Source organism: Thermobia domestica, chromosome 11 (genome assembly GCF_964235325.1).
Source record: "Thermobia domestica chromosome 11, izTheDome1.hap1.1, whole genome shotgun sequence".
Lineage (NCBI taxonomy): Eukaryota > Metazoa > Arthropoda > Insecta > Zygentoma > Lepismatidae > Thermobia > Thermobia domestica.
This window is the reverse complement of record NC_137464.1, coordinates 159,977,366-160,001,522: the sequence shown is the minus strand read 5'-3', so window position 1 is coordinate 160,001,522 and position 24,157 is coordinate 159,977,366. Positions and strand designations below refer to the sequence as shown.

Below are 24,157 nucleotides of genomic sequence, written 5' to 3'. Positions count from 1 at the left end.
AACGTACAGTAGATATAACAAAGGAGACAGAGAAGAACCTTGAAGTACTCCAGAATGTAAGAATATGGGGTGTGATAAAGCGTTGTTAATAGAAATATATGCAAGACGTCCTGTTAAGAAAGTATTGATTAATCGTATGTAAGATATGGGCAGCATATAGTTGTGTAATTTGTATATCAAGCTAGGATACCAGACCTTATCAAATGCCTTTTCCAAATCAAACGTAACTAAACAAGAAGGAAATCCCTTGTTGTATTGGTTATAAATAGCAGTGGCGAGTCTTAAGAGCTGATCGAGGGTACTGAAGTGCGGTCGGAACCCGGCTTGATGGATGGGCAGAAGATTGTGCATGAGGAGGTGGTCGTGGAGCCGACGAACGAGTATACGTTCTAATAATTTGCAGAGACAACTTGTTAAATGGATCGGGCGATACGACTGTACGTCGGATGGTGGTTTCTTAGGCTTAGGAAATAAAATAACTTTAGAATACTTCCAATCGAGCGGAAAGAAGCCAGTGCGCAGGATAAAAGTATAAATATGGCTTAGAATCAGAATGAAAGAAGGAGGTGCTTGTTTGATGAGAGCATATGTGATGGAGTCGAATCCAGGTGCCGTACTGCGTTTGGTTGCTAAAATAGCCCTGATGTCATCTGGGTCTATAGCCTGAGTAAGTGGATTATTAGGTTCCAGAGTATGGTGGTCAGAAGGCTGTAGATGAGGAGCGGTCGGATTGGCGTGACGATTGATCGAAGTTTGAAGGCGGTGCGGTGTATGCCCTCCAAAAAGAGGAGTGAAGACTTCTTGAAAAAATGTAGCACAAATATTAGCCTTGTCGATGTTATTATTAAGAGCTTGTTGGTTGTGAATAAGAGGATAGGGAGTACGAGACGTTTTGCCAGTAAGTTGGTTGAATTTACGCCAATATTTGCTGGGATGAGTTTCTGCAGTAAGAGTATTACACGTTAAAATCCACTGTCTTTTCGTGTATGCTACAATGTAGTTGTGTGTTATTCGGAGATATTGGCGGTGTAAGCGCAGTGCCTTCAAGTTGCCACTGGTTCTATATTCACGATAAGCTCGACGTGAAGCAGAAATTAGTGCAAGATATCTTGTTGGCAAAATAGGTTTATGCGGTTGTACATGAGTAGACGGAATAGAATGTTCCGCTACTCCTTGAATTGCTGCAGTAAGGTCTGTGATAATGTGATCAAGACTATTCTGCGAGGTAGGTATAGTAAGTGTGCTAATGGCTTCGTCTATTGTGGATCGGTATTGATCCCAATTAGCCTTATGATATAGATAAATTTTTCTAGCTGGTAAGTGATTTGACGACTTCACTGTACATTGCAGTTCTAGTTTAACAGGAACATGATCGCTGCCGATGGAATCTAGTACAGTAATGTTAATAAGAGGAGAAAGAGAAGACGAGGTTATTACTACGTCAGGCGTTGTGTTGCTAGCTGGCCTCGTAGGTTGTGGCAAGATGTGAAATTCTCCTGTAGTGGAAGTTTGTATAAAATCAAGAAATTGATGTTTGTCGCGCTGTGTTCTACTATGCAAATTCAAGTCTGCCATGATAATATAATGTCGGGATTGCGTGTCAATGAAACGAAAGAAATCATTGTTGAGAATCTTTCCTGGTCGAACATAGATTGTGGCAAATGTGACTGTGCGACCCCGAAGGTTGAGAGTAGTTACATTGTATTCAGGCAGATTGAAAGTTTGAGGCATGGTAACAGTGCGGTATGGTAGACGAGTGCTAATGCTATAGCTGTACCGCCGTATAGACGGGGTCCGGACGGAGCATCATGACGTAGTAAGTTATATTTTGGTATAACACTGTAGATAAGGAGCCAGATAAGTTTCGTTGAGTGCGAAGGCTGAGATGTGTTCTTCCTGTAATAACTGCGTGAATAGTACTTGATGTGTCAATAGTGAGCGTATGTTCATAAATAAGAAGCTATACGCCATTACGAAAATACAAAAATATTGCAAATGGAAGCTGCCATATTAAACGTAAACTTCGATAGGTTGGATTTGAAAATGAACTGTTGGTCCAGAATAGGTTGCATGGAGCTGAAGGTTAAACACAAGTTTAGCTGCATGGATGATTTGGTTGAGAATGTGAGTGCGAAGAAACGGATGAATGTTCTGTAGACTAATCGTGAGGAATCGGAGGAAATCTTCAACAGTAACAGGATGAAGTAAAGAGTTTGCAGGTGGAGTGGGACGGTCAGCAGACCTTATGGGTGCAACAAGTTCTGGTTTAGAAGGTTCCGGTTGTGGCTTAGCTTTACATCTGTAACTATATGTTGGATGCTTTTCAGGACACGCACTACACTGTGGTGGCGCCTTTTGATTGGGGCAATCCTTCGTAGCATGTTGTAATGAACAATAGCCACACTTATTATCATTAGTACACTCGGATGTAGGATGTGCATTATACAGTTGACATCTCTCGCATATTAACGGAAGAGGAGGAGGTGTGCGAGAAGGTTCTACTTTGTAACGTCTTCGATAAATATAAGCTCCAGTGGACAAAATCTGGTCTATCAACTGTGGCTGATCGGTGAGAACCCGTACAAGATATGTTGCACCGTTAGCGTTCTTTATCCGGATACATCGCTTTACAGGAAATCCTTCCTGATGTAATTCCTCATAGATTTCCTCATCGGTGAGATCTGGTTCAACTCCTCGTATAACAACGGATAGCATTGGCAATCGTCTAGGAGGAGGAGGAGTTTTACGTGCACTTGGAGTTAGTGTGGAGATTTTAGCCTTTGGTCCAAAGATCTCAAAAGTGGCTTTGTTTCGCACATGCGATACAAAATTTGAGTTGCTAGATTTTAGTATAATGCCTCTGCGAGTTTTGACGATTTCGCGTATCTCAGGAAGAGGCACATATTTAATCAACTGCTGAAAAACTGCTCTAACGGTGTTATACTTTTGGTCATAATCTGTCAGCAAAAAGTTATATATTGGTTCTGGTTGGTGATGTGAGTTTGAGTTATCGACGGAATTAGATGATGCCCAATCCATGTTATTGCTCATACTTGGATCAATAATAGATGTAACTCGCTGTTTCTTCGGATCTATGGATTGCTCACCATCCGAGAGAGATCGAGAGCGAATGCGCTGCCCTTTAGTAATGCAGTCAGCGTAAGTAGCAGGAACAGTGGTGGTAAGTCCTGACCGTACCGTTTCGGTAACAATCCGGGGTTGAGTTTTCTGTCGAGCGTTTGGCACTATATTAGCTGGAATTTGTTGACCGAGATGCGATGAGCAGGAAGCATTGCTAAGATCCGTCATGATACGTAGGGAATCTGGGGCCGAAGCCCAAATGAAGATGCAAACGAAAAGAAGGATGATAGATGAGATTCAAAAAGCAAGCGCCCTCCGAAAGTGAAAACTTTCGTCAATCCTCTAAGTGCCCTAAATGTGTTATGCTCGCAAGTACGTGTTGCAATACTTGGTCCTCGCTGACACCGTAAGAAACACAAGAGAGGCTAGGCTTCTTGGTTTAGTATGAATAAAAGCGCCTCAGCTCCAACCTCTAACTTTTGATTTCACACCTCTCACTTACGGTTATTTGGGGTTTATAACAAAGACAAATATTTTAAAGTATGTGTACTTTAAATAAATTATTGCAAGAGGTATTTTTCATAATGTTTATCCCTTTAAATTATTGTTCAAAGCCGTCCAATATTAATAAACCTTCTTTAAAATAAATGCAAATGAATTGAGCTGCCATCTTTGGATTTTTTTAAAATATAAACGTCTGTGGCCGTTTATATGTTTGTGGCCAATCATTTCAACAGCGAGGTCCCGGAAACAACAGGCTCTAGAAAGATGACGTTTTCACTGATAGATTGCAAATTATGCGTAGATTGTCCAGTTCTAATTGAATATTTAAAAAAAAAAAACATGGTCATTATTGCTTTAATTCATTTTTACGGGTACATTGGAAGTGTTGAAATTTAAAAAAAGAAACTAAAGCATGATATCCTACCCATTATGCATTTCAACACCAGATAATTGTATATAAGGGTTGCATATGTCTCAGGCGTTTGTTTTATTGCCAAATTATAATGAAAAACGAAGCATAACCATTTCTCCAGTCTAAGTTGGATCTTTATTGTTTGGAGTGTTTTGCCGAAAGAACACCATATATCACTGACACTATAATCGGTTGTATGTGTAATGTATTAGCTTATTTTAAAATATATAAAACGATAATCATGCCTGTTGTTCTGTATGTTTGTGAAACATGGCCGCTTACTCGAAAGGAAGAACACAGATTGAAAGTATTTGAGAACAAGATCCTGAGACGAATATTTGGACCCAAGAGAAACAGAAATAGGAAATGGCGGAAACTTCATAACGAGGAACTTCATAATTTATACGGTTTACCCAACATTGTTAGGATCATCAAATCTAGGAGGCTCAGGTGGGTAGGTCAAGTAGCCAGGATGGAAGAAAGAATAAACGCTTTCACAATATTAACTGGAAGACTAGCCGGAAAACGACCATTAGGAAGACCTAGGCGCAGATGGGAGGACGATATTAAGATGGATCTAGCAGAAATGGGAATACAAAGTAGAAACTGCATCCAATTGGCTAAGGATAGACGTCAGTGGAGAGTTTTTGTGAACGCGGCATTGATCTTCAGGGTTCCATAGGCCATTTAGTTTGTTAGTTTATGTATTTGCTTATTACATACTGCATGTAAGAAAAAAGAAAACACTGATCATACATGAATTAAAAACTCCAACCGGAAGCAGGCTCAAACCTTGCAAACGTTGCGAGATATTGAAAAAGTAATCAAAAATTCTCCCCTTTACGGTATTTCTTGCCGATTTTTATCAAGACGTCTTTCACTTGTGTCTGCAAAGGGACATGTACAGATGTGGGGAATAACAAGGAGATTCATGCTCATATGTGAATGATGCGCTGTGTAGAGAGCGCAGATTCGGGTAGTTTATATATTAAAATGCTACGTGTATATGTTTGTCGGCAATCCTTTCGACAATGAGATATCAAAAACCACAAGTAGTAGAAACGTACCGTTTTCGCTGATCGATTCCAAATTTTGTGTAGATTGTCCGGTTCTCATTCAAAGTTTCAAAAATCATCTCGTTATTGTTGTATTCAACATTTTAGGCCGTTTAGAGCTCATAAGTTTAATATTGGTACAGGGGGAAGCTACGGTGTTAGGCAACCAGTAGAAACGTTATGTATAGCAGGTTGACGGACATTGAAGGCGCTTTGCTTACATCTGAATGGCAAAACCTACTGCATGCTGACAACTTCAAAGGCCTCAAGAGACGCAATGTGGCGTATTTGGATGGATACGGATTTATAAGAAAAAATATTTCCCCTTGATATCGTGTTACTTTGACAAATATGCTACAAACTCACTCCAATATCTATACATAGAAATTCACTTTCTTTGTGAGTCTCTTATTCTTTACTTGTGTCAGTAAGGAGACATGCACAGTGGGAAGGAGATTCATGGTCATAACAGAACGATGCGCTGTGTACACAGCGCAGGTTCAGTTAGTACACATTAAACGATTAAACTCCAGAAATAGCTTCTGTAGTCTTGAGATTAATTTTATCAATATTCATTACAGATTTGAAAAAATACCAAAAACCATACATAATCTAGGATTGAGTAAAAATAGTAAGTGCATAAGTAGATAAATGAAACTATCAAACATCAATAAAATTGATTGTGGACTCAAAAAACAAGATATACATACTTCGCAATAATCCTTAATTTCACAGTTTGAAAATTCTTCAGTTGCTGCATCTACTGTAGCCAATCTTTCACTTTCTTGTGCTCCTGATGAAAACGTAAAAGTTATAGTATATCCTCGGCCATATTTCATCTTAATCTTGTCCACCATACCTACGCAATCAAATCTACCATCGGCAATAATTCCGATACTATCTGAAAGGATCTCCACCTCCTCGATCCTGTAAAATAATTTACCAGCACACATGAAAAGAAGATTTTTAAAAATAAAAATATGCACTAAGCTATAGCTTTGTGGCAATTTGATGGGAACATATACAGAAGGCAGAAATAGTTACTTCTCTGAGTAAATTTATCTTTAGATAAATTGCAATAAGAACAAAATTATAGCAAACTATAATTATAATTACTACCAAATTATTTCTGATGTTTCTCGATATATTATTATTATTATTACTATTATTATTATTATTATTATTATTATTATTATTATTATTATTATTATTATTATTATTATTATACATTTGTATAGAAGATCAAGAAAGATGCTTGCAATATGTAAGGACAAAAATACTCTTCGTATTAAAACATTACACTATCAAAAATTAACAGAACTAGTATAACAGTAGAAATTAATGCAAAGTATAAGGGATTCAACCATTCTTAATCTACAAACAACTACGTTCATTGAGCCAGGTTCAGAATTTACTAATCACTGATTAACACGCGGAAACAAGTGGTAGTAGATTGATATAACGTAAAGAAATTTACCGTAATAATTAAATTTAGAAAGTAGGGAAGAAGAAAATTTTTTTAATACAAAATGTTGAAATTAAGAGCAATAGCCGCATCCACTTGCAGACTGACTTTTATGGTTCTATTTTCGTCGTTTGACCACCTATTAAGAACCCGTAAGCCTTAATTTTCCTTACTTCCTTTCGAAGTCTTCGTTTTTCTGAAAAAATGAAATGAAATCTTTGAGTTTTACGTCCCACGGTTATGCCGGTTAGGCTAAAGGAGACGGTGATTATGAGAAATGAATGAAATGGTGGAATGAAGAAAGTGGGAGGAAACGGGAGAACCCCGAGAAAACCCACGCACACAGTGTTTGTCCACCACAAAGTTCACTTGGCGGGAGCAGGGTTTGAACCCGAGACCCCATACACCAGAGGTGAACGCTCTACCACTGAGCCACCGCGGCCCCTCGTTTTTCTGAATCTTAACAAATGACTCTAGCTGTGTCTTCATTTTCTTGTCACTATCCAAAGGACAGTAGACCTGAAAAGTGATGTAAAATACCTGGATATTCATTTCATTGGGTAAATACCTACGTATTTACTTAAAATGCATATTTTAGTAGGTATTTATATTTCAATAAATAAATATTTGGATTTATGTTTGTTTATTTCTATCATCTGCAACAGGAGCACTAAGTAACTACCGTGCCATACCATACAGATCAGCAGAAGTGAAATAGTATCGGAATATTACAGAATATTCTATTCTGGTAGCGTTAAGGCTGAGAACAAAGTAGCAAGCAATGTCCGCCGCGATAGCAATAAGGAACAAAATAGCAAGAAGTGTAATCAAAATGGAATGCTGCAGTGACCACTTGATGTTTGTAAAATGAAGTGCAAAACCAGTGGATATTGTGATAATACAAGTGTATATGCCAAGAACCGACAATGATGACAATAAGGTAGAAGTAATGTATGGTGAAATTAGTTATATCTGCATCAGGAAGGAAGAGGTAAAGTCAACGCCATAGTAATGGGAGAGTTCAACAGCATAGTAGGAGCTGCGAATAAGGTAGCGAAACTATTTGGATTAGGTAGAAGAACGAACGAGGTGAAATACTTATCGATTTCTGTAGGCAACATGATATGGTGGTGATGCACTTTGGGTTTAAGGAGACAAAAACCAAGCTATATATCATAACGACCCCTTCGTTCCAATCATAATCGTTTTGTCTCTCTAATATTTATTTTATTGCAGTTTCTTCATAGCCCTTCCTCACGTTTTCTAACATATCGATTTTCCCTTGAATTCCGAAAAAACAACGCCATATCATCTGCAAACTGTATACACCTAATCATTCTACCTCCTACTGAAATGCCGTCTTCATTTTGTAGACTCTTTTACACTCTCTCTTCTAGATATATATTAAATAATGTAGGCCAGAGACAGCAACCCTGTCGAATTTCGTTTTCAATTGTACTCCACTCCGTCATTTCCTCCCCTATTGTAACACTTACTTGTTTCATATGTAAGTTTCTTCTATCATTCCAATCATACCCAACCTTCTTCAGAACTTCCGACAATTTCCAATTCACGAGGTCAAAAGCCTTTTTCAGATTAATAATCCAATAGCATCGCTTGTGTCCTCACTTCTCCTAAAATCGAACTTCCTTCTCAACTTCATTTGTTTTTTCCTAAAACCTGCTGTTCAAAATTCGAAGCAAAATTATTGCTACATGAATATGAGACTAATAGATCTATAATCCTTACATCTGTTTGGGTTCGATTTCATAGCCATCGGTGTCATGATAATCTTCAGGAAGTATTTTGGCCACTCTCGTGTTTAATATATTTCATTGCAGAGTCAGAACAATTCTTTCTTGCCATTGTCACCCATATTCTAAATGAATTTGATTGATATATTATTCGTCGTGGTTGTCTTTCCATTCCTGATCTTGGATATAGCTTTTTTCAAACTCATCCCGAAGAATATTAAACCCTTTATCATCCTCGCGTACTTCATTGTACTTCAAAACCTAGGTCACATCTATTCTTACTCTCATATTTAGTGTAGTGGGGTCGAAGGGGGGAAGCGAGCGAGGCAACGAAGTAAGGAGGTGCAAAATTCGGGAGGAAGAAGAAAAGATGCACATATATAAATTGGGAGGAAGAAGTAATTAAAAGTGCTCAAAATCAAGGAAAAGCAGACTTTCTTGAAAATTTTCTTACTCTTCGCGCCAACGATGGTGGCGTTTCGCGGCTGATCTGTCAACCTCACTCATATGCACGGGGAAACTGTCGTATACTCGCCCCGGGCGCTGATTTTCCACGGCACGCCACTCCTCATTATATTCTTCCCATCTTCCAAAGACCTCACTTGTCTCGCTGATTTTCTTCCCATTCTTATTTACTACTGCTATCGTAATACCTCTTTTTTTCGAAGTTCCATAGGTTTCACCTGTTTGTACCTTTTCCATCTCTTTCTATATCTTCTATGTCCATGCTTTTTCCTTTCCTTTTTTTTGTAAAACTCTTCCCTTACTGTGTCTGTTCCCCTTCGCAACTCGTTGTTTAACTTCCCATATATCTTTCCGCTTTTTCTGTATGAACCTGTTTCCATGTCTTCCTTTCCCTCATTTTCTGCAACATCAGTTCTATAACTAGGGTTGCCAACAGGTCGTATTTCACCTGCCTGGCCAGAAATATTGCTGCTATTTTGGTGAAGGCCACTGACTGGTACAAATTTCTTACCAGCCCCTTCATGACCGTGATTTTGAAATCTGTAAAATCAGAATAAAACCTAGAAGATCGGAATTCTTCAACAGTGCCTTTACAAATACAAATTACTGTTGCATTATGCATTAAGCGATATTTTCTAATCTATTGCAGTTTTTCTTTATTGAGCGTAAGAAATTTGATAACAATTAGATTTATTGTGAAACATTGTTTTCAACAATAGAAACAGAAGTGTATAATTTTGGTTTGGTTCTTAATAGTTTTTGTTCGCGGTAACTACTAACTACCATCTTCTGCAGCCTGGCAAATGCAAAGTTTTATATGCTCCCACTGTAACTACTGGCAACTATCCTTTTTTATTTCTTTTTTCGAACTTTCCAACGACAAGGTGTCTTACTTCCTCGTTTTTCAACATTTCAGTATTCAACATCGTTTTGCTTACTTTTGTTCTGCCTACATTCGTCAGTGGAATATCCACTTTGACCAGAACAACTTCTATATCACTTATTTACTGGAGAGCTGGTGCCGATGAACTAGTGTTAGAAAAATTGCTCGTACACTTATTTGTTGAATGTTTTAAAGTAATAATGAGTAGGCCTACTACTCATCTTAAATTAAGCCGATTGCGCGTTAGGTGGCAATCACTTAATTTCTGTAGCGACAGAAAAAAGGATATATAGATTATAATATTTCATGGCATGGTTACATCATCACACTCTAGAGGAATTTTAAGGAGCAATTCAGTTCAATTTCAATGAGAGGTTATTGACGTTGAGCATGGAACAACACCGAGATGAAATAGTTGTGTTATGAGTTATGAAGCTTCTCTCTGGTTCAGGGCAAACCGCAGTCGTCGGTTAGCTTACACAAAAATATTATTTCATTGTTTTCTTTCTTCATTGTTGCTTGTTTGTTACAAGTTTAGCGTCCCCTTCGAGCAACATTTTTAAATGAGACATTCCTCTGCGATTTAAACTGGAGTTCGAATCTTCGTAATACATTCAAATTTGGTAATGGCTATTCACAAGGAATCGCATTTGCATTCGATTCGAAAGTCGCACGTGCTATTCTCTTGACCATCCGGGAGAGCTTGTTATTTCAGTTTCCTGTAAACAATTTGTAACTCAAATATATCAATTCTTGTTTTGAACACCCCACGTATTATTTACGTACGTAATGGGGGAATTTATTAATCACAAATGAAAAGATTACTGAAAAGTTTAATAGAAACCACTTACCTGTTACTTGCAATAATAATAGTGTGTCCACTATGTTTGAATTTCCTTATTTCCCTCCAGAAATGAATGCTTGTTTTAATGTCAACTTTTTTAGTTGGTTCATCAAAGATCATAACGCTAGGCTTACTAATCATAGCTATAGCCAACATCAATTTCCTTTTATTTCCAATGCTGTATGTGTCAGCTTCCTGGTTTGCATATGCCTCAAGGTCTATAAAAGGAAACAAGGACTAAGTTAGGTTATTCTTATTTTAGGAAAATAAAGAATCTTAATTAAACAACATGAGCTAGAGTTAGGACAAGCATGCAATGCATATATTTAATAAATCATGTGAACACGTGATATGTATTTTTCTTTAGAATATTCTTTGAGTATTTCTATATAAAATTATTCATTGTAAGCTATCTAAAGAGATATCCTAATTTTTAGACGAAGATGAAAACAATTTCATTAATTTAATCTAAAACGTAAAAAAAGTATTATGTCATCCAGTGAAAGAAATACTAAACTAACGTTATGTATACCCGAGGGTAATATTGTTAGTATTAGGAATTAGATTTCTGGGCTGTCGGCATCTAAGGCCATTTAACCCGTCATGTACATGAGGAATGATTTCCCTCGGCGAGCACATTATCCGATGAAAGGGAAGGAAGAAAGGATGGGAGAAGGAAGGAAGAGGCATGGGATCATTATGTTAGGTACCATCCCGGCATTTGCCTGGTGTGAATGAAGGAAACCCAGGAAAACCTCATCCAAGATAGCTACCCTGAAAAAGCTGTTACACTTTTTCGACCGAGTGTCCCCACCGGGAATCGAACCCGGAACCGCTCGCTCAAGTGTAATATTGTTATATACGTTATAGTATACACGAGGATTATCGCAAATGCCGTGGTAACTTTCTTTTACGAATATCGGAACAAAGCAATAAATTCTCAGATATGCATATGGAAGGAGTAAACGTAAACGTTACATGTAGGGGGTTGGATGAACGTACATATCTCATCAATAAAAGCACGAGGCATCTAAGTACAATGAACCGTTCGGTTTATTCGCGTTTTATGACCAATTACCTTACGAACCATTAGAAGTATAACTACAATTGTTCGTAAAGGCCAGAAATATACACCAGTGGCATTTAGTCTCTCTCGAAGTAGTTTTCCAAAAACTCCACTAGATATGATAATAATAACGCGACAGTAACGGTACAGGACCAGAGTCCAGTGTTTCTTGCAGACATGTTATTGGGGAGCACTGCCCCCCGGTGCTCTGAGAGTGCCCCCCCGGAGCGGACCAAAATAATACATCTATGATATAATAATAGATAGAATAGTACCAGCAGTGCCCCTCCAGAATACTAAGGGTGCCCTCCCTGGAATATTTTTTTCTAAAAGGACGACTGCCAGAGTCTATGAGCCAGAATTGAAATAACAGTCAGCGGAATGGCGTCATTCAGGCTTGGTATGCAGGCAAACATTTTGTCACAATCCCTCCTCTGTCACGTCAATAGTTATCCTAGCGTATGGCATTAAGGGACGAATTTGTGCCGTTTCATCGCACATGGCCAAACTTTGAACGCACTGAATAACTCCCGCATTTTCCTGAAACGACACTTACGTCAAGCTAATCGGGAGAAACGCCCTAAACGTGTACATAATCCACTTTGTGTACACCTATGTATCTTCTCCTGTGTGTCACAATTTTTGACCATAAACTACAAGTTCTATAGTGACGAGATTATGGTTTTGCAGGAAAGATGACAGAAAGTGATCAAACAATAGTATGTACGGTTTCGCAATGTGCCTTTCAAATCACAATAAATATGTTCTTAATTTTGATCTCCAAAGGCTATATACTTTTTAGAAAACCTGATAGAATTAATTCATTGCTTACGCCTTTCTTAAATATACTCGTTCATATTGAGTGTATCGTAATTAAAGGAGAACGAAATAGTAGATTCCTTACCTAAATTCACAATATACTCGTTTACTTCTTCTCGGATGTTAGTTTTCGGTGTCCTTCTTAAGCGTGCAAAAAATTCTAAGATTTCTTTTCCAGTTAGATGTTTGATAATACGGTCATCTGGTGGACAGTAAGATATGTTGCGTGCATACTGTGAAGAGACGAGAAGTAAAAAAATGAAATTATGCTTATTTTTCATTCTTTTCTGTTAGCAAAAGTGTTAGGAAAAATTAAAGCAGCCCTTTTCTGGTTGAAAACAAAATTAATGTGTTTGCATATTCACACATAATATTTGGCGGAACTGATACTATCTATAACGCTTCCTCTAATTCATTCATATTTCTGGTAGAATTTAAGATAATTAGTTTCTCAACTGAATTCGTTTCAAAAATAAATGTTAAGTTTAAAAGCCAATAATAAAATGTTCTTGTGCAGGGCGAGCAGTTCCTATGGCTTATCACTTTTGAATGATTAGTTGAATAGAGTAAAACTATGTTCAAGATGTCCCCATAATTTATGTCAAGGAACTTCATTTCCAGTGACAACAGAAATGCAAGATAACAAAATGCAATTTTGGTTCCAACGAATACAGACCTTAGGTAGCAAAGACAGAGGCTGGAATAGATTCCAATAGTTTTTTCTTGCTCATTTTCGATCTATTTATTCTTTAGTTTAAATAAATTACAATTCTCTCTTTTGCAATAAGAATCATAGGAAAACAAAATGTAACCGTTGTAAATTCCGTATCTAACATTTCTCTTTGGAGACCGCCGCGCCGGGAGTACAGTTGAAAGTACGTCATCTCTGACCCATTCATTGTCCAATTTCTATAGAAAATTAAATGTTCGCATAGTGTTAGGTATAGTTCATGACGTTCTGCAATCGTTTGCAAATAATAATATTGTATTGAGCTCACTCCGACCCAGTAGTTATGAACAAACATCACTACCTGGGAAACACCAGCAGACCTCCGCTCTACACCCCACTTTCTAAGTAGTTCCTCTTGTACCAATCTAATACGAAAGTGTGGGGAGATATACACATTCTGAGCGGGTCCTTACGAAATAGCGACTTACTGAGAAAAAGTAAACTCAACACCGTAATTCCAATATTCGGGACTTAATTACTTTGAGACGATCTAGTGTTCTATGAGAAGAAAATAGACGATGTAATTATCTATTTTCATTGTGACATTTAATACTACCATATATTGAAATTCACTCAAAATTTTAGTTAACTAAATACAGTTTAAATTAAAAAGTTGTGTAACTCTTTACCTTTTTATTAAATAATATTTTAAAACATACCTGATAATATTTACATGATGTTATCTTACTGTATTTCTTCAAAATCTATGCTGAGCTCCATACAAGTCAATACCGTTGACGTCACAAATATCATACAGGGTGAACTATACGAAAAAAAGTCCATGTTGATTAACTTTGAGTTTCGAAGTGTCTATCAGTTGTTCATGAAGTATCTATCAAGCTTTCAATAACGTTCATATTGTGAGAAAGTCAATTTCTTTGTTCCATTGAAAGTATCCACATGCGTTTCACTCCTCTTTTGTGGTTTATCGTCCACCGAAGCGCCAAAAGCTAGAAACGCTTGACGTACACTCACTTTTTGTAGGTTTCAGCAAAGTTTCTTCTTAGTTGATTATGTCATTCAGTAAAAATTAGATCTACTTGGTTACTGAAATATGACTGTTTCGATTATCTTTAATTAACATTCTAAGAACATTCATCAGAAGCTAGATCGATATTTTAATAAACTCCTTTTACTTTGAGTTTGAGACCGTCGAACTACGCCAAAATAAACTTATCAGCGAGAGTTGACAAAATTCAAGTTCACGTCACCTTCTGATTGTTAACTTTCATCACCAGATGGCAAAATAATAGAGAAAACGGAACACTGTCAAATAGCAACTTATACAGAGACTTTATAGAAAAACAATTTCATTCACTGAATTTCCACCTTTAAGAATGAAATAAATTTCGGTAAAAATCAGAACAGTTACAAACCTGCTACTAATACAGATAGAAAATTTAGTGTTATGTTTGATAAAACAAGAAGAATGCAATTTTATAGCTAATCCAAATTGGAAGTGCGGGATTTGCAACTTCCCCACGCACACATGAATCACTGCTGTGTGGGAAAAAGTTATGTTCTCACACGACTCCAGTCAGTCTCAACAAGTCCAGAATGATTTCTTCTTTCTTCATTCGATCGGTCCGAGTGTCTTTGCAGCAGTTCGACTTAATAATTCAGCCGATATTTCCTTACTTTATTGCCATGGACTTTACATTAAAACAATATTAATGGGTTTGGTGCAAGAAGGAGGCAGCTCCACTTTTTCCAGTATGTACCAAATTAAACAAACACTTTTTAAAAATTCAGTTTTCACCGAAACCAAACAGTATTCAGCCTTGTGTTAGGTTATGGGGTATCAAATACAACTGACCAGAAGACACACCCATGCATGCGCATTTTTCGTTTGTATGTGATAGGGCTTGCAACTCAATAGCGGCACAAAGTAGAGCTGCTTCCTTCTTGCACCAAACCCTTCAATTATGTTCCAGTGGCTGGTGTGCTTATTTGCTCCGGTGATCAGAAGTATTAACCTCGATGAGTACAAACGTATAAGGCAATGGTTGGCCTCACGTCTTTGATAAAGTTGCTTGCTCTAGAATTAACGTCGTGTTATCTTCTTGATTCTCCAACATGAAACTGTATCTCGCGATCCCTATCCAGTAGTTTTGTTCTTTATTCCTTTCCTGTTTCTCGTATGTAATCCAGAATTGAAAAATAGGAAGTGAAGAGCTATACTGACATAGTCATAGCTGAGACTGTTTTCTGGAAACAGACAGAAACTAGGAAGGGAAAGAATGATAGCTTTGCAGTTTGGGAATGGCGGAAAATATATAATCTCACATTATTATTTTCATTGTATTTACAAATACAGACTAATGATTGAATAAATGAAGGTTGCATGCAGCGAATATCCAAACTAGGCACAATGTCTAGTTGTGTCCTAATTCTGTTAAAGTAGGTCTACGTCTCGTATAGCCTACCTGCTAAATGGAACGCTAAATTTAAATCAAATAACAAATATTTCTTTCGAATTTAGTTGTAAACGTCAACTCCTACATGAAAGGACCAGTAACTGAGGATGCCCAGAGGGGACTCAGGTATTGCTGCAACAATCTTCACTCGCTTTGAAAGTTTAATTTTTGCTGATGTATATGTGTGAACATACGATGAACTCAGGTAAGCTAAACCAAAACTGATCTCGGTCCCCTGTCTCAGTGTTCTAGCTACGGGCCTGACATTACACTTTGGCTAGTTGGGAATGACTGTTCTAGAGTGAACTGTCTCATAAGGTCTATGGACACTTCACCATCAACTTTGAACCTTATCGCCGAACTTCACACCCTAACAGCAAACAAGATCGCTCATACAATGTTAAAATATTAGTTATTCAATTTTACTGGAAAGATCATATTAAACAAACACTTTCAGGTCGCTGCTCATTTTTAAGTTGAAATCAGTTTGACAATAAAGGTAATTACACTATTCTAGACAAGATAATTTCGTTTATTACTAAGTGTCATGAACAAAACAATAATCAATATTTAGCATTTTACTGATCTAGGATAAAACTAGAATAGTTTTTAGAATTTTGTAATTAAGTACGGAAATCTAGCTACTGCAGCAGACAACTTAAGTAATCCCATCTAACATATCAAATGTATCAGTGGATCTTAATACTTCTATCTTGGGTTTATTTTTTAAAAATTATTATTATGAAAAATCAATTGTAAAACTAACCTTAGTTTTCTGTGATGTTATATTAAAACCGTTTACGTATACACTTCCAGAAGTAGAAGGTAATTCACCAGCTAACATTTTCAATAATTGTGTTTTCCCGCTACCATTTATCCCAAGAACTCCGAAACATCTCCCTCGACGGACATGAAACGTGAGGTTTCTCAAAGAAAAATGACCATACGTTTTCGATAAATGATCCACCAGCAAACTCTTATCCTGATGTTTAGAAAGATCTGCAATAAAATATTAGTTATTTTTAAAAAGTTATCACATAGAGCCAAGAATTTCAATATTTATTTGTACAGAGAACGAGGATTTTTATTTGTTTTTGATTAAAATGTTTTATAGATTATTCTAATTTTGACCATTGCTACTAATGATGATGATCATCATAGGTATACTTACATTATTGGCAGATCATTTGACTCAACTAGAAAGCTTCCACGTTCCATGGTCTTCGCGTAACCTTTTCCTCTTCACGTAATTCTTTTTCTGTTTTGCTACCGTCCATCAACTGTTGTCTCCTTCGCATCCTCCCTCTCTTTCCTGCCACCATACCCCCTAGCACATTCCCCCATGATACAGTTCCTTCCTAGCCAATATCCCAGCCAGTTTCTCTTCCTCTTCTTAATAATATCTCAAATTGTTCTTTTCCCCGACCTTCTCATTCGCTTTCCGCTCGACCCTGATAATTTTCTCCATTTTTCTGCACATACACATTTCGAAAACTTCCAGTCTTTTCTCATCGCTCTTAATGTCCAAGTTTCTCATCCATACAGCACAATACTCTGCACGAAGCACAGCATGAGTCTTTTTCTCAACTCTTTATTGAATTACCCGCAAAATAGGGTCTCCATCCTCCGAAAGGCTTGTTTTGTTATTCCTACGGTTGCTTTTACCTCACTTCCGCACTTCATATCATAATCAATAATAGTGCACAGGAATGCAAAACTAGATAACTTAGGACTCAGAACATCAGGAGTTAAGCTCATTCGTGTAACTGTAATGAAGTTACATTGGACGAACTGGAAGCACTATTGAAGTTCGCTGCAAAGAACATGCAGCTTATCTAAAACGCCTCCAAGTAGGCAAATTGGGCCTACCAGAGCACAGAATAAAGGAAGGACGGGCCATCATTTACCAAAACCACTATATTTTCTGAAAGCCCAGAACATTATTATAGGAAAATAAAAGCAACAATTTCAAATTTTCAAAGAAGGCAGCAATCTCAACACAGGTGTTGCCTATCAACTCAGTAACACCTATATTTTCCTAATTAGAAAGTACCAACCAGTAACTAGTCACAGCCAGTAATTAGGCCACAATTGATTGGACAATCCATCAGCCAATCAGAACTCATCCTGCCCATTCCAGGTAGTATATATACAATTACTCTACCTGGTCTTATCATTCTGATTCTGAAGATGAGAACAATGCCTCTTCTCGAAACGTTGGACAACGAACACTTCATCTGGTTAATATCTCGAGAACAGTATATTCACATCAGGTCACCAGGGAAGCTTCAGCTATTATTCCAAGAAGAGGTTCCATCTCCGTCTTTTTCTCTCCACTAACACCGACTACTACTTCCCTTATTACTTCGAATTCAACATCCCAAGAATAAGTTCCATCTCTCTTTTGTCCATCTACTCATACTGACTTACTAACATAAATTCAACATCCCAAGAATAAGTTTTATTTCCATTTTTTGCTCTCTATTGAAACTGAATTATCCTTCTGTGGTTACTGTGAATTCAGTATCTCAAGAATATATTCCATCTCCGCTCCTCTCCCACTATTGATACTGACTACTACTTTCGTTACTACCATAAATTCAACATCCCAACAAGAGATTCCAACTCCGTATTTATACCTCTACTAATACTGACTAATACTTCGTTTATTACTATTAATTCAACATCCCAACAATATGTTTCATATCCATTTTTCTCTCTATTGATACTGACTATACTTCCACTGTACTCTGAATTCAACATCCCTAGAATAGATTCCATTTCCGCTTTTGCACCAGGTTCAATTTCCATTTTTCGCCCTGTATTAATACTTACTACTACTTCTGTTGTTGTTATGAATTCAACATCCCAAGAATAACTTCCATCTCCCTTTTATTCCTCTATTGATACTGACTACTATTTCTGTTACTACTATGATTTCAATATCCCAAGAATAGATTCCGTCTGTGTATTGGAACTGGCTACTATTTTCGTTTTTAATATTTGATCTGCACAATTTAGAATTCTACTGTAGATTGGCTTTGGTTCTCAATTTATAAAAAACACAAAAGAAATATTTAAAAGCTGATAGTACGTACTCTGAATAGCACACCCAACTATTCCTTCTTCCTGTTTTGCATTATCTGTAACAAAGACTTCATTTGATTCCGAAAAATTAGGTTGCAGCCGTTTCCGATTAAACCACTTCTTCCATATTCTGTAGAAAATATCATACTCAAGAAGCAACACCAGCAGAAAATAGAATATTCCATCGAAAAACATGTACATGATTTGAATTCCAATACCTCCTGAATTTGGGGTAGAAATGCTAAGTAACTTATAATCATCTGAACATTCATTCCGCTCGTAACAGCGCTTCTCTGCAAGCAGAAAGAAACACAATGATATGCAATAGTTTTCTGGTGATATTACAATTCAATATCAACAATAGAAATAAAATAAAATTTGTAATATAAGAAAAGATGACACTTTTGTAATTGCAATGGAAGGTAATATTCCCAAATTCCAACTTCTTGTGTAGAAATCATAAATTTACAGTATCTGGTTTCTGTTGAATTAGTACGATTGAAATTCAAATGTCGTCTGGAAGGAACTGGTCTTACGTAAAGCAACAATGGATGAACAGAGTTTTGCTTAAGTCATCGACTCCGTACGTGTTTAGGAAATAGGCTGGGTGCCCACTCGATCAGAGAGCATGGCTTGTTGAATACGGTCGTGTGATATGACAGCGGAAAACACACAAGTGCCTATGATTTTCTGCCACGATTATTTATTATGTATTAAGTTTAGGGTTCCTTTCTAGCACTGGGGCTATCTAAGATGTGGTCAGCATCCGACCAGTAACATTCGCAGAATTTCATAAACGAGGAAAAAATATTGCTTCCAAGTGTATACCGTTTCAGGAATCTTAATATTATAAATGTTTATCGTTTTAAATATCTTCTCAAGGCGGAGTCAAAACCGGAACCTCTTCTTGAATACACCGCTGATGTGATCCACTGTGATATATTTAATGCTCCCTCTGGGAATCAAACCTGGCACCTGTTGCATCTAATGAGTACACGCTAGCCATTATACAGCTGGGAGGCATGCTACTATTGCAAACTGAATATTAGGTACATTTATCCGTTGAAAACATCAACAACTATTTGTGAGGGGGGGGGGGGTAAATGAACGCCGCATACGCAGTTGTTTTTTTTGTAATTTCATGTTTCTTACATAAGATTGAAAACTGAGCCTCATAGCCTCAGACTAACAGAATTTTGGTTGACTCCTCACGAACATCGTGGAAGCAGATGTTCGGAAAATTGTTCATGTAATTGCAATTAAGTAAGGGATACGTTATGTCACTGTCGTTGGACGGCTTCGCATAGTTGGTCGTGTAAAAAAAAAAATCGCTTCATGAGTACCACAAGAGTTGAATCCGGTCAAAAAGAATCACCATGTGGATATGTACAGTACTTTGAGGATACGCAAAAAGGAGAAGGGTTTCCTGCATAGGATTGTCACTTCTGTTGAAAAGTAGTTTTCTATAACAAATATTAATGTCCAGAATGATGGCTGGATCTCAATCGAAATTCAAAATGGATTGTGAAACACCTTTTCATCCGTAAAAGGTGTTGTTGCCGGTATGATGCTCTATCGCGAACATGATCCATCTTTTCTTTCACCGTCAAGGCGAAACCATCAGTACAGATCTTTAGTATACTAAACATCATGAACTGCATTGTACACACCTGTTCACAAAAAGCTGGAGACTCGTTCAGAAACTAAGTCCGAAAAAGTGAGCCTAGATCCGTTACAATTCCCGCAGATCTACACACAGGGAATTGCATGTTCCCGTCGTCCTTTATATAGACACTAGCTGCAAACCGTACTGTCATCCGAGCGATGTGAAAATGTAAAAACAAAATCAAAGTACTTACTTCTGAGATTAATATTGATTGCACACCTGATGCACGGTTCCAATATGCAAAATTAACCATTATCTTAAGTAGAAATTGCTGAAAACGACAGAAAATGGACATTTAAACCTCCAAGTAGGAACCTGTGCTTGGAGACGATTCTATTATCAACATTATAACACAATCTCTTGTAAGTTGCGTCTGTAGTCAAGCGGGTTTAGTACTGCTATTGACTTTTCTGAAGTACACATTCATTTATTTACATTGAATGTGTACTTGTTTTATACTGTATAGCATGAATATTAGCTGCTACATAAGAAACAATTATCTATAATTCAATTTAAGTAGGAAATCGATATAGTTATTATAAGAAGAAGCTTGTGAAAATGAAGTGTATAATACTGGTTGCATCTGAAATAGATGTTCCGTAATGGTGTAATTGGTTACACCGCCAGCTTTGGAATACTGGGCTCTTCAAACTGTCCATCCTTAGGGATGCGCAGGGTCGAGTCGAGACAGAATTTTCCTGACAACATTCGAGTAGAGACAGCTTTTCCAATAGAAAAATATATATTTTTCAAGTCGAGACATCACTTTTACAGCATATTGTCTAGACTAAACAGCCTCAAATCTTGTCTCGTGCGCATCCTTATCCATCCTACCTAGATAAAATCAATTTTGGATGCGAATATTCAATTTCTTGTAACGATAATTGTAATCTACGACACATATTGAAGTAAGATATTGACTTGAACTGCTTTATTACCCACTTAACCTTCGTATACTGCAATTATATGTAAGTTTGGCATAAATATTTATTATTATTGGAATGTAAACACTGAAGAATATATATTAACACACAATGAGGAAGAACTCAATGCTCATAGTAATTAACAAATTGGTTGCAAGTTTATTTAAAATTAAGTCTCTTGAAATCTAAATCATCACTATTAGAAAGAAAGTAAGAGAACCGTTTTGTTAATTTGGACATATTATAAGAGATTGAGGAATGTGTATTTAATCGAACAGAATATATTAAACTAAATGGAATGGCATGTGGAACCGAATTTGAAAGAGGATAGGATGTGTAAATGCAAAATGAAAGAAAGCAATGGTTAACAGCAGTAGTCACTACTTACAGCAGATGAATGAAACCTATCCCCCCCCCCCAAGAAAGTTCAACAATTCTGAAACACACATTTTCTTCGTTTCCTGACAAAATTGAAAAATGGATTTTGCATATTTTTCGTCTATACCCCTTTAATATAGTTAGCTAACAAACCAAGTACGGTCGACTGACTAGACGTCAAGTGAGTGAAATTTATATAGGAAGTTTCGATACAGCGTTTACCGAAGTGACGCAGACATGGTGTTGAAGGTTCTGGTAGGTCCTATTTCTTAATGGATTTTAGGTCACTGAGATTTCTTTATGCGTATCAGAAAGCTCTTTAACTCCACACTAATGGCGTGTCGTATGATTTATTCAAATCGTCAGGTATTCGGACAACCATGAGCCCAATTCGTTTTGGTTCGCTGCTCACAAGTTTAACTTGAAATAAATTCTTACTTTTCCACGGCAACATGAACTGTTTTATGCTCATTTTATTATTCGTGAAATGTATAATTCTGCAAGTAATAAAAATTGTCATGTCTATCTCCGAGATTCGATCCCTAGTCCTTTGGCTCAGCAGTTTGGCACGTAGACAACTAGAGTAATTGTTATTGTGAAACAGGTTGCAGGAAAATCGGTTTGAACTGCACGAAGGAAATTGAGGGCATTGATTATAGCTGGATTGAGGCAACTACCATGTGCTCCCATGTATACATAATTTCGAAATACTTTATCCTTAAGTATTACAATGATGAATTGTTTCTACAGTACAGTTAATAACGGATCAACATATCTTTTACACCTAAAAGAGGAAAATACAGATTTACAGAATGTTTTCGATTGTGAACGTTGGATTGTGGGTTCGAACCTATTATCTTTGATTTACTGTTTCCCGAAGATACTAGAAGTTGCACATAGGAAATGTTTGCCTCAAACGACCAATATTACACAGTCCAAGTTCAAAAACTAGTTCTTATAGCAACTATAGTGATTTCCTAATTAAATTTGATTTAGAGTTACCCCGTGCCGTAAACGTCGGTGGACCATTGATGTGCTACTTGCGACCTCTCGCCAAAAATTGATGGCCCCACAGCAACGATCCGCGGTGGCCTCACTTCCGTTTTGAAAATTATACCACCCGTGGGCCACCGGTGGCAGAGACGCGACGAAATGCCATGAATTACAAAATTACTCCACCAAAATATGTTAAATAGCCTATATGCATGATTCATTTACATTGAGATGAGTCTAAAAAGCACTTACAAAATATATATAAAGTTCTCCCGGAATGGCGTGAAACAGCAACCTTGTGATGTAGAAGCATGGGTTACTCTTGACCCCGGAGCTCACTTTAGGAACACTCGTCAGGAAAAACAAATATATAATAATAAACGTATGCACATGACTGGCCATAAGTCGTTTCGGTCCCTTCGCCGATTCTCCGCGACGAATCGAAACACGGACCGAAAATTCGCCATCGCCGCTACGTGGTGGTAACTGCAACTCCCTTACTCTAGATGTCTGTTTCGACTCGACGAAACCCTGTCGCCAGGGACACACTAGCGGCAGTCTTTCGATGCGTCGCTATATCGACGATCGACATTTACCGGCAAGTGGGCCACTAGATATTGGCGACGTTAACGGCATGGGGTCAAATTTCATCTCACAAATGTGAGATATTCTATTTTTGGCATAAATGTTAACTCCTCTGTTAGGATACGCATTTTAATAAAAATGGCGTGACAACAAGCCAGTCCGCTCATGGCACCCTAAAATGTTCTAGGAGGGGCTATCTTCATGGTTGCTATATATTATGTTTGGTATTTTTGTTTGTATACATTTCGTGAGTCAGTGGGCGGCTCACCCTGCCCCCTACGGGTGCCCATGAGTCAGAGGTAGGTGAAAGCGTTAACTAATAAAAATCATTTCAAACGGTTAAGCCATGTTTCTTCTGATAGACGACGCCTTTTTCATTTATATCCTATGTAGATAGTTACAGGTTAATAGCATTATTACTGTCTTATTATTTATTTTATTTTTACTATATACTTTTCTCAATGTTTAAGTCCTTTAGGCTAAAAAAGACGGGCCATTCATCCAAATAAATGACAGTTCAAGTAAAATTTTAATGCACTCTTAACGGGAATTGAACCCGCGACTATCAGACCCAACAACGAACGCGCTGGGCATTAGATATTAAAACAAAACTGACTTAACGAACGTTCCTCACTAACTGATTTTTTAAATTTTTAATTGTTTTAGTCGGTTTTATAGTTTTAGCAGTACCTCTTTAACAACAGGGGCACGGACACAGAATTATCACAGATAGGTAAAAACACAAGCCTCTCCCAGCGGGAATAGGACCCGGTACCCCGTCACGAAAGGCACTAGTGCTAACCACTGGACTATCTGTGTAGGATTAACAAAGGAACAGAAATAATAAATATATATTGCACATTCCGACGAAACACAAACGTCCCAATGAAAGGAATATTAAAGGAAAAATGGAAAAACTTAGTGAGCTCTTGAAAGAGCTCGAAGGACACTTGGGTATGAAGATAAATCTTTATTCAGGTATTAATATCTCGTATAATCGCCGTTAGCTTCGATGACGCATCTTAATCTT

General features: G+C 37.3%; 1 protein-coding gene across 3 annotated transcripts in view; it reads right to left on the bottom strand.

The window, feature by feature from the left end:
- The window catches only part of LOC145664529 (phospholipid-transporting ATPase ABCA3-like), a 705,558-nt gene that overhangs the window by 152,680 nt on the left and 528,721 nt on the right, over positions 1-24,157 (bottom strand). For all 3 annotated transcript variants that reach the window (XM_081731273.1, XM_081731272.1, XM_081731271.1), the window contains exons 21-25: positions 18,594-18,875; positions 16,262-16,494; positions 12,434-12,581; positions 10,471-10,681; positions 5,763-5,979 (exon numbers count right to left, since the gene is read on the bottom strand). In XM_081731273.1, coding sequence (XP_081587399.1) covers positions 5,763-5,979; positions 10,471-10,681; positions 12,434-12,581; positions 16,262-16,494; positions 18,594-18,875 — 1,091 coding nt within the window. The remainder of the gene's footprint in view (positions 1-5,762; positions 5,980-10,470; positions 10,682-12,433; positions 12,582-16,261; positions 16,495-18,593; positions 18,876-24,157) is intronic.